We start from the raw sequence: 12,052 nt of genomic DNA, 5'->3' as shown, positions 1-12,052 counted from the left end.
CCCCTGCGCACGCAGATGGCTTCTCGGGAGATTCGCCGCCTCAGGGAGGGCAAGGACTCAAGCTTCCAGCTACGCGACTTTTCGCTTGCTGATGCAGGATTTACAGTGAAATGATGCCATGCTGGTGGCTCAGTTTTTGTATGGTTTGAACGACGAGATCTTGGATGAGTTGGCACGCACGCCTAGCCCGCCTACTTTGGAGGACCTCATCCAGACCTGCCTCCAGATAGATAGTCGGCTGGAGGGGCGCCGGCAGACCCGGTGCGGCGCCAGGGGCCGAGATTTCCCTCCTCCCATTCTCCGTTTCCTGCTCCCTCCCCCACACCCCTGCGGTGGGGGCAGAGGAGACCCCAATGCAACTGGGAGCTACCCAAGCCCCGCTGCCGCCGGAGGAACTAGAGCAGCGGCGCGTGGAGCGCCAATGCTTTCGGTGTGGAAAGCTGGGACATTTCGCCAAAACCTGCCGCGCCAGAGCCGCAGCCCCACTGCCTCCCCCTCCTCTCCTTCCTCCTCCTCCTCGTCCACAGGCCTGACTAGGCTGCCCCCCAAGCCTGTTGGGGGTCTCCAGTGTGGGGATCGGTTCCCCACCAGGTGGGTGCCTTCCGCAACCCCCCCACCTTCCCATCTGCTACTGCATGTTCACCTCCGCTCCTCCCAGTGGGGTGGGGTGGAGGCCCTAGCTTTAGTGGACTCTGGGGCTACGACCAGTTTCATGGATGAAATGTTCGCTCTCTTCCACAGGATTCCTACCCTGCCCCCTTAGCAGTGGAGACCATTGATGGGCATCCTCTTTCTTCAGGCGCAGTGACCCGGATTACAGCTCCGCTCACTCTGTGCACCCAGTCCCACGTTGAGCAGATTCAGTTTCACTTGGCCAAGGTTCCTCAATACCCAATCGTGCTGGGTGTTTCCTGGCTCTCTAAGCATAATCCTCAGATTTCTTGGGGGCTTCAGCAAGTGGAGTTTGCATCTCCCTACTGCCGGCACCATTGCCTCCTGACCGAGGCGCCAGTCCCAGTTCAGGCCTTAACTCTCCCCCCCCCCCCGTCTACTTCTGGTAGTTCTTTAGCTACCGTGATCCTCCCAGAGAAGTATGTGGCTTTTCGGGATGTTTTCGACAAGAAGGAGGCTGACCAGCTCCCCCCTCACCGCCCTTTTAACTGTGCCATTAACCTCATTCCTGGGGCGACCATCCCCGCTGGCTGGCTGTATTCGATGTCAGAGCTGGAACTTCGAGCTCTGCAGGAGTTTTTGGACACAAACCTCAGACGTGGCTTCATTCGCCCCTCCTCCTCCCCCGCCTGCGCTCCTACCATCTTTGTGCACAAACATCGGGAGAACTTTGCCCGGTGCACGATTTCAGAGCCTTGAATTTGGTCTTGATCCCCGACAAATACCCCTCCCCCTCATACCAGAGATGCTGGAGCACCTGGGGCGAGCCAAGATTTTCACAAAGTTGGACCTGCGTGGTGCCTACAATCTGATTCGCATCCGGGAGGGGGATGAGTGGAAGACCTGTTTCGGCACCCGGTATGGAGCGTATGAATACCTAGTGATGCTGTTTGAGCTCGCCTGCGCCCCCCCACCCACATTTTCGCGTTTTATGAATGCCATCTTCTGGGACTATTTGGACACTTTCCTCATTGTGTATCTCGATGATTTACTTATATTTTCTGAGGACCCCCACGCCCATCAGCACCATGTCTCTGCCATCCTCCAGTGCCTCCGCGAGCACCATCTTTATGCCAAGCTGGAGAAACGTGCGTTTGACCTAACCTCTTTGGACTATCTCAGCTACATCATCTCAGCTGACAGTATCAGGATGGATCCTGCAAAGGTCCAGGCTATCCTCTCCTGGCAGGCTCCATCCACCAAGAAGGACTTGCAATGTTTTCTGGGGTTTGCTAATTTTTACAGAAAGTTCCTGTCCAGCTTTGCTCAGCTGACATCTCCTCTCACGGACCTCCTTAAGGGCAGGAAATCTCCTTTTCATTGGACGGCATCTGCTCAACAGGCTTTCGAGGAACTTAAGAAGCTTTTTAGTTCTGGGCTGATCCTGTTACAACCCGACCCAAGGAAGCCTTTTGTAGTGCAAACTGATGCCTCTGACTTTGCGGTGGGAGCGGTGCTTTTTCAGCCAGATTGGGCGGGCAGCGGGTTGCAACCCTGCGCCTACCACTCCAGGAAGCTGAACATGTCTGAGAGGAATTATACCATCTGGGAGAAGGAACTGTTGGCCATCAAGTCCACTTTGGAGACCTGGCGTCATCTTCTGGAGGGGGCACAGCACCCAGTCCAAGTTAGAACCGATGATCGCAACCTGGAACATCTTCAGACAGCCTATGCCTTAAACCAGCAGCAGATTAGGTGGTTGCTTTTTTCCCCCCGGTTCCACCTTAAAATTTGCCATGTGAAGGCCTCTGACAACCTACAAGCAGATGCCCTTTCTCGCAAGCCAGACCTCCAGCCAGGGGGTGAGGGACATCCCCCCCCCCCGATTCTCCACACCCCCCCCCCCAGAGCCTGGCAGCAGCTGCAGTTCCTCACTCTTGGGAGGAACTTATTCACTCTGAACAGGCTCAGGATGCTTTTGTCCACACAAAAGTGGAGGAATTGGGGCTAGCCTCTGGCCTCCCCCACTCTACCCCCTTCTCTTTGCGAGGTGGCCTGCTTTACCATTCCGGCTGGGTCTATGTGCCTTCTAGACCCCTCCGCGAGAAGGTCCTCCATCAGTGCCACGACTCCCCCACCACTGGGCATTTTGGCTTTGCCAAGACCCTGCACGGAGTGACATGGGATTTTTGGTGGCCTCATGTGTGTTGGGACATCAAGACCTATGTCGCCTCCTGCCCAACCTGCCAGTGGGCGAAGGCCCCCACAGACTTGCTTCATCCCCTGCCTACCCCCTCAGGACCTTGGAAACTGCTCTCCCTTGACTTCATCACTGACGTGCCTCACTCACACAGTAAGACCACTATTCTAGTGTTGGTGGATTTGTTTTCTAATATGGCCCATTTCATCCCCTGCTCTGGGTTGCCCACACCCAGGGAGACGGTGGAGCATTTTTTGGTGCATGTTTTCCGGCTCCACGGATGGCCCAAGGGTCTCATTTCGGATAGAGGGGTCCAATTCACTACCCATTTCTGGAGGGAGCTACTTGGGCTTTTCCATGTGACACTCTGTCTTTCCTCCGCCCACCATCCACAGATGGACAGTCAGACCAAGCACACCAATGCAACTCTGGAGCAATATTTGCGCTGTTATGTCAATTACCAGCAAGATGACTGGTTTTCCTTGCTGTCTCTCACGGAATTTGCTTATAACAATGCCTGCCATGCTTCCACCCGCCAAACTCCATTTTTTGCCAATTTTGGTTACCACCCCAAGGCTTTCCCGTCCACCCTAGCTCCCTCTTTGGTGCCGGCAGCCCATGACTTTTTAGAGGAGTTGCGAGCGGTACACCACCTCTTACGGGACTCCCTCGAGCAAGCCAAGGCAGCCTACAAGGCCTCTGCGGACCGGCGGCGCCAGCCAGGTCCATCTCTGCAACTGGGGGACTGGGTTTGGTTGTCTACCTCCCCTCTCACTCGCCCGCAAGGAAGCTTGCGCCTTGCCACACGGGGCCTTTCCGGATTACGGCCCAGATTAACCCTTGTCAGGGTGGACACTGAGCCCATAGAATCCCAGAGTAGTTCTGATTCTGAGGAAGAGCAGTCGCTCCTGGGAGAGGAGCGCGCTCCTCTTTCCCAGGGCCAACAGCTGACGGAGATTCCTCCCACCAGCATTCCTAGCTTAGATAGCAGTCCAGGGAGTGACAGAGCACAGGAAGCAGACTTGGTGGACGCGCGATGCCGATGCAGAGAGCGGCGCCAAATGGAGAGCGCAGAAAGGAGGCGTAGTGCCCGGTTGGCGCGCAAACAACAGCTGCGCCCAGAGGATCCAAGGGAAAAGGAGAGGGACTCTCCCTAGTCCTTAAGTTCAAGGGTCTGCCAGTAATTCCCTTTCAAACGGGGACCAACTGTTCCAACTTAGGGCATAGGTACTGTGCTGCTCAGATCTAGTTGCAAACGGTAGAGTTGTTAAGTTGTAAAAGAAGAATAAAGCTTTGAAAGGAATCCCTTTGTGTCTGGACTTGGCTACTGGATTAGACTGAGAGAGGCCTCCAAGAAGCCCTTGACAACCCTGTTGCTTTTCGCCTGGCTCCCCCCCCCCCATGAAGATCCATCCTGTTTTTCATCAGTCCTTGCTGTCCCCCCTGGTTTATGGCGACCCTCATCGCTCGGCTGGCTTCCCCCCGCCGCCAGTGCTGGTGGAGGGGGAGGAGGAGTTTGAGGTCGCAGAGATTCTGGACTCCCGCCTTTCTTGTGGACACCTGCAATATCTGGTGGACTGGAAGGGGTACGGGCCAGATGAGCGATCCTGGGAACCCAAGGAAAATGTGCATGCTCCATTACTGCTGAGGCGCTTCCACCAGATGTACCCCCACAAACCCGGGGCCCCAAGGGAGAAGCATGAGGGGGGGGCCTCATGGGAGCGGGGATGATGTCAGGATGGAAACTGAGCCAATAGGACCCCAGAGCAGTTCTGATTCTGAGGAGGAACAACAATTCGTGGGAGAGGAGCTCGCTCATCTCTCACAAGCACAGCAGCTGGCAGAGATTCCTCCTGCCAGCATTCCTGGGATAGATAGTGACCCTGGCAGTGAGAGAGCGCTGGAGGGGGGCTTGCTGGACGCTCGGCGCCAACGCAGGGAGCGACGACAGATGGAGGACGCTGAAAGGAGGCGTAGCGCTCGTTTGGCGCGCAAGCAACGGTCGCGTCCCGAGGACCCAAGGGAAAGAGGGAGGATCTCTCCATAGCCCATAAGTTCAGGGTCTTCCCATGATTCTCCTTCAAATGGGGACCAACTGCCTTACCTGGAGCTTAGGCTACTCTGCTATCTTTCCCCAGGGCTGTTCTTTGCTTAGTCGCTGGTGATTAGCATCGGAAAGAGTCATTAAGTTGTAAAAGGAATAACGCCTTGATAAGAATCCTTTTCGTCTGTGTCTTGATTTGGCTATTGGAGGTGACTGTAAGAGGCAGCTAGGGTGCTCCTGACAGCGCTACAGTCAGGGCCAGAAATATTGGAACAAGGATAACTGTTTTGGCAGTTGGCCGCTGTACACCACCACATTGAAGTTGAAAGGAAACACACCCAGGTGGGAGCGAAGTCAAGACTTTCAGCTGTAATTCAAGAGGTTTGACAAATGTGGGGCACTACCCATTCAGGAAGGACAGCCAGTGGAATACACACACCCCCATCGTTGGTGGCTCATAAGTCATGGAACAAACCAACATCATTTCAAACTTAAGGACCGCCTTTAATACCTGGATGAAAATCCTTTGCACTCAATGACTGCCTGAAGTCTGGAACCCATGGACATGACCAAATGCGGAGTTTCCTCCCTCGAGATGCTTTGCCAGGTCTTTACTGCAGCTCCCTTCAGCTGCTGCTTGTTTGTGGGTCTTTCTGCCTTCAGTCTGGTCTTCAGTAAGTAGAACTCAGCCTATTGGGCTGAGATCAGGTGACTGACTTGGCCATTGAAGAACATCCCACTTCTTTGCCTTGAGAAACTCTTGTGTAGCTTTTGCTGTATGTTTTGGGTCATTATCCATCTGCAATATGAAGCGGCATCCTATCAGTTTGGCAGCATTCAGCTGAATCTGAGCAGAAAGTATAGCCCTCTACACTTCAGAATTCATCCTGCTGCTTTTATCAGCAGTCAGGTCATCAATAGACACCAGTGACCCAGTTCCATTGGCAACCATACATACCCATGCCATCACACTGCTTCCACCATGTTTGACAGATGATGTGGTATGCTTTGGATCATGAGCTGTTCCTTTCCTTCTCCATACTTTTCTCTTCCCATCATTCTGGTACAAGTTAATCTTGGTTTCATCAATCTTATTGATTGGTTTCATCAATCCCAGTTCTGGAATAAGAATCTTATTCCAGAACTGGGCAGGCTTTTTTAGGTGTTTGCTGGCAAAGGCTAATCTGGCCTTTCTGTTCTTGAGCATTACCAGTGGTTTGCACCTTGTTGTGAAGCCTCTGTATTTACATTCATAAAGCTGTCACTTGACTGTAGATGTTGACAATGACATGCCTACCTCCGCAAGAGCATTCTTGACCTGGCTATATGTTGTGAAAGGGTTCCTCTTCACCATGAGCAGAATTTTGCAGTTATCCACTTTAGTTGTCTTCCGTGGTCTTCCAGGCCTTTTGCTGTTGCTGAGCTTGCCAGTTAATTCCTCCTTTTTCAGGATGTTCCAAACTGTTGTATTGGCCACTCCCAATGTTTTTGCTGTCTCTCTGATGGGTTTATTTTGTTTCCTCAGCCTAATGATGGCCTCCTTCACTCGCATGGACACCTCTTTGGAGCTCATGTTGGGAGTTCCAGTGAACAGCTACCACATGCAAATGTAACATGCAGAACCACCTCCAGGCCTTTTATCTGCTTGATTGGTCATGGGGTACCCAGGAAACAGGCCACACCTGGCCATGCAGCTGCTTGTCAGCCATTTGTTCCATTACTTATGAGCCCCCAATGATGGGTGTGTGTGTGTGCCAGTGGCTGTACTTCCTGAATGGTTGGTGCCCCACTTTTGTCAAGCCCCTTGAATTACAGCTGAAAGTCCTGGCTTTGCTCCCATCTGGGTCTGGTTCCTTTCAGCTTCAATGTGGTGGTGTACAGTGGCCAACTGCCAAAACAGTTATCCTTGTTCCAATATTTCTGGCCCTGATTGTATATGGCTTCTTATGGGCATATAGAAGCATGCTCTTCTATAGTAAACAGAGCTGTACATCTTACTGGTTGTTTTACTACCTCTTTCAATGTAGGCATTACTTTTTAACTTGCAAATGTTGTTACGCTTAATACAGTCCTACGGGTATTTTACTTTTATGGAGTTCTTGGGGTACATCTGATCCCAAATCAGATTAATTCAGTAATTTTTTCTATCAACTGGTGGGGGGGGGGGGGCAGCAGCGCTAAGCATGACACTAACCACACGAACCCCGTGTGGGCAAATTACTTTTACATACCCAGCGTCATAGTTCTATCACGTATAGAAGACAGCACTCTGGGCTTGCAAATACAATGTTTCCAAGAATGCCCTGGGGCTTGCAGTTTTCCTTAAGAAAAAAATCAACTACTCATTTCCTCATCCAGCCTACCTGTAGCACAACTTTTTTTCCTAGTACACATTGAAGGTTTTGTATGCCTGTTGGACATAATTTCCGGTTTCATCTCTCTTGAAATAGAAAAGGGACAGTGTTCCACAGAAGGTCTAGTAATTCCCGCAGTTTTAGCAGTCTTCACAAATTCTGCATGCTGTGTCTGTTTCTGATTCTTCTGTGCTTCTATCGTTTTCTGCTTTGCTAAAATGCATTTTAGCTTCTTCAAAATCACCTTCTGTGGGTTGCCTATACAGAAAGCAAGAGAGCCAGATTTCTCTCATACTGGGCCATTCAAGGTCTTCAAATCATACTAAGGGAACTCACAGGTTAGCCCAAAACACAATTATTTCACAGCACAGAATTGATAGCATTTCCAGCATACATGGCTCAAACAAGCCCAAACGAGCTCAGTCTAGTTAGTAAGTTGGACAACTCAGTACTGTTCATGTCTTTGAAAATCTAACCCTTAATGTCTACATGAACTATCACTCCCACCATTACCACCCCGTTTGAACAATCCTAGTGTCCCCACATGGCAGGATGTCTTTCTTCAGATATATATTTATTTTGGTTTCATGCATTAAAAGAAATCTGTACATGAAGTAATCTCACCTGAGAGTACAGACACTTTACGAATTAGGATGATGTTCTTGTGCAGCAATAACTGCTTCTGACCTGTCAGTTTAACTGCCTGACCCATTAGCCTCTGGATCTCTTCAGTGGCCTGAAAAGAGACAAAGAGGTCAGTTTTGGATACTGGTACTATACACATAAAACAAAGACAACATCTCTTCTCCCTTAGCAAAGCATCCTAAAAACAAGTCAGCTGCTTCCGCTACATTCAGAAATTGGGGCCCTTGTGGGAGACTCCTTGCTGCGTGCTGTGAAGACCCATGGACTCACCAGGTATGCTGTATCCCGGGAGGACAGATTAGAGACAGGACTGAAGGGTTGTCCACATTCATAAAGCCCACTGACAAGTATCCTTTCTTCTCATCCATGTAGGAACAAATGATACCGCCAAGCAGAACTATGGAGTAATCACATCAGACTTTGAAGCTTTGGGAAGGAAAAACTTTGGGGCCCAGATAGTTTTCTCATCCATCCTTCCAGTAGTTAGAAGATGGATAGAAAGGGAAAGAAAAATACTCCAAGTGAATGACTCGTTACAAAGGTGGTGCCAACGCAAGTGATTTGAATTCTGGGACCATGGGCTATACTTCCTGGAAGATGGACTGTTGGCAAGGGACAGGTTGCACCTCACAAGTGCTGGGAAGGATGTGTTTGGCCACAGCATGAAGAACTTCATCAGGAGGGCTGTAAACTGAATCCTACGGGGGAGGGAGATGTAAAGTTGGGGGTAGCAATGGATGAAGGCTCATGCATCACAACAGACACAACAACATCTCTAATAGCACCCAATAATATTCTTCAGAAACATGTAGGAAGAAAGCCAGACTATATAGCACATGGTCTTCAGTGTCTATATACTAATGACATGAGTAATGAGTATGGGAAACTAACAGAATGAACTTGGACTCTTAATACGGAAGGTTAATTATGACCTGATAGGTGTAACTGAAACTTGGTGGGATGACTCCCATGACTGGAATACAGCAATTGAAGGATATAACTTGTTCAAAAAGAACAGGAGGAACAGAAAGGGAGGTGGAGTTGCACTATATGTGAAAAATACATATCTCTGCACAGAATTACAGGAGGATGAGCTTTGTAGCCCCTTTGAGGGCATCTCGGTTAAAATAAATGGAGCAAAGAATAAAAAGAACACGGTGGTTGGAGTCTACTACCACCCACCCAATCAAGAAGACAAGGATGAAACTTTTGAAAAGCAAATAGCCAATGTTTCAAGGAAACAAGATGTAGTAGTAATGGGGGACTTCAATTTCCCCAATATTTTTTGGGAGACAAAACATGGCCCCTCCAAGAAATTCCTGACTTGTGTTGCTCATAACTTCCTCTTACAGAAAGCGGAGGAAAGAACTAGAGGATTGGCTATCCTTGACTTCCTAACAACAGAGATGACTTAGTAGACAAAGCAACAGTTATGGGAACTCTGGGGGAAAGTGACCATGTTATGCTTGAGTTCTTGGTTCTAAAAGAAGCAAAAGCCAAGTGTAGCCAAATGCGTAACCTGGATTTTAGGAAAGCCAATTTTAATAAACTCAGAACAATGGTAAGTAAGGTCCCATGGCAGGCGACTCTAACGAGAAAAGGAGTCTAAGATGGGTGGGAGTTTTTAAAAAAGGAAATTCTCAAGGCACAATTACAAACAATTCCAACAAGAAGAAAAGGTGGAAGACAACAGAAGAAGCCAATGTGGCTACACAAAAAGCTTAGAGATGACTTGAAAACAAAAAGCACACATATAGGAAGTGGAAGAAGGACAAGCAACAAAGGAAGAGCACATGCAGGTAGCACAGAATTGCAGGGATGGCGTCAGGAAGGCTAAAGGTGAGAAAGAGCTGAAGTTAGTGAGGGATGCTAAAAGCAACAAAAAGGCTTTCTTCAGCTACATGCATAGTAAAAGACAGAGGAAATAAATGGTGGTTCAACTATTAAATATGGATGGCGAAAAGATAACAGATGACAAAGCAGAAGTGCTCAGTTCCTACTTTGGCTCAGTCTTCTCCTGAAAGAGGATCTATGACCCCCCTGGCAAAGGTGAAGCATATGGTCAAGGAACATCTAATTACTTTGAATGAGTTCAAATCTCCAGGGCCAGATGAACTGCAACTGAGAGTAATAAAGGAACTGGCAGAAGAATTCTCAGAACCACTGTCTATTCTCTTTGAGAAATCATGGAAGATGGGTGAAGTGCCAGATGACTGGAGGAGGGCAAATGTTGTCCCTATCCTCAAAAAGTGCAAAAAGGAGGAACCTAGGAACTACAGACCAGTCAGTCTGACACCAATCCCTGGGAAAATTCCGGAGCAGATTATAAAGTGATCACTATGTAAGCACCTTGAAAACAATGCAGTGATTACTCGAAGCCAACATGGATTTGTCAAGAACAAATCCTGCCAGACAAATGTGATCTCATTTTTTTATCAGGTCACCTCCCTTGTGGACTGTGGGAATGCTGTGGACATAATATACCTCTACTTCAGCAAAGCTTTCGACAAAGTGCCCCATGATATGCCAATGAGCAAACTAGCTCAAAGTGGGCTAGATGAAACAACGATCCGGTGGATCCACAGTTGGCTACAGAATCGGACTCAAAGAGTGCTTATCAATGGGATCTTCTTAAACTGGGGAGAGGTAACGAGCGGAGTACCGCAGGGCTCAGTCCTGGGCCCAGTGCTCTTCAACATTTTTATTAATGACTTGGATGAGAAGGTGCAGGGAATGCTGATCAAATTTGCAGATGTCACAAAATTGGGCAGGATAGCTAATACCCTGGAAGACAGAAACAAAGTTCAAAATGATCTTGACAGACTGGGGCGCTGGGCAGAAAACAGCATAAAACTTCATAGGGATAAATGCCAAGTTCCACACCTAGGAAAAAGAAACCAAATGCAGAGTTACAAGACGGGGGATTCTTGTAGTATTGTTGAGCCAAATGAGAAGGATCTTGGAATTGTTGTTGATCACAAGCTGAATATGAGCCAACAATGTGATGTGGCTGCAAAAAAGGCCAATGCTCTTTGGGGCTGCATTAATAGAAGCAGAACTTCCAAATCACGTGAAGTACTAGTTCCCCTCTACTCAGCACTGCTTAGGCCTCATCTGGAGTACCGTGTCCAGTTCTGGGCACCGCACTTTAAGAAGGATGCAGACAAACTGGAGAGGGTTCAGAGGAGGGCAACAAAGATGATCAGGGGACTGGAAACAAAGCCCCATGAGGAGAGACTGAAAGAACTGGGCATGTTTAGCCTTGAGAAGAGAAGACTGAGGGGAGATGTGATAGCACTCTTCAAGTACTTGAAAGGTTGTCACAGAGAGGAAGGCCAGGATCTCTTCTCGATCATCGCAGAGTGCAGGACATGGAATAATAGGCTCAAGTTACAGGAAGCCAGATTCTGGCTGAATATCAGGAAAAAAATCCTGACTGTTACAGCAATACGACAATGGGACCAATTACCTAGGGTGGTGGTGGGCCCTCCCACACTGGAGGCATTCAAGATGAAGCTGGACAGCTACTTGTCAGGGATGCTTTGACTTGGATTCCTGCACTAAGCAGGGGGTTGGACTTGATGGTCTTATAGGCCCCTTCCAACCCTTCTATTCTATGATTCTATGAACATTTCAGGGCAGCAAGCTCCAACTAGGAAAAAAAAGGCAAGCTAGAAAAACAGTACAGATGGGGATGATATATTTGAGCATGTGCCAGTGCAGTTACTTAGCTAATATACTCAGAGAAAGGAAATTAAATCAAATGCATTTATTTATTAAATTTCTTAATCGTCTATCTGGCTGGTCACCCGGCCACTCTGGGTGATGTACAATAATACGAACAGTTTAAAAACAATAACATTACACATTAAAACATTAAAACATAATTTTCTAAAATTTCTCTAGCCCACCCCAAATGCCTGTCTGAACAACCAAGTTTTCAACGCATGGAGAAAGCTCATTAAAGAGGGGGCATGGTGGAGTTCCCTAGGGAGGTAGTTCCACAGAGTGGGGGCCACCACAGAGAAGGCCCTCTCCCTTGTCCTCACAAGCCTAGCTGTCCTGGCTCATGGGACAGAGAGAAGGCCATCCGAGGCTGATCTTGTTGAACAGCCTGCCTGGTGTTGCTGGAGGCGCTCTTTAAGATAGGCTGGGCTGGAACTTTATCTCAAGTCTGACACTCCAACTTGGGGAAGA

At 48.8% G+C, this 12,052-nt stretch overlaps 1 protein-coding gene across 5 annotated transcripts in view; it reads right to left on the bottom strand.

Moving 5' to 3' along the window:
- LOC146357374 (MAX gene-associated protein-like) overlaps nt 1–12,052 on the bottom strand; it is a 49,551-nt gene that overhangs the window by 5,344 nt on the left and 32,155 nt on the right. For 3 of the 5 annotated variants that reach the window (XM_084846107.1, XM_084846087.1, XM_084846097.1), the window contains 2 exons: nt 7,835–7,946; nt 7,220–7,468 (listed from right to left, as the gene is read on the bottom strand). In XM_084846107.1, coding sequence (XP_084702233.1) covers nt 7,220–7,468; nt 7,835–7,946 — 361 coding nt within the window. Of the gene's footprint in view, nt 1–6,685; nt 7,469–7,834; nt 7,947–8,133; nt 8,253–12,052 lie in introns of those variants that run through there. The other 2 variants (XM_084846116.1, XM_084846125.1) reach the window with 2 other exon arrangements.

Source organism: Heloderma suspectum, chromosome 1, assembly GCF_057233095.1.
Source record: "Heloderma suspectum isolate Gila_16-S chromosome 1, 16-S_ref, whole genome shotgun sequence".
NCBI lineage: Eukaryota > Metazoa > Chordata > Lepidosauria > Squamata > Helodermatidae > Heloderma > Heloderma suspectum.
This window is presented reverse-complemented; position numbering and strand designations above follow the sequence as displayed.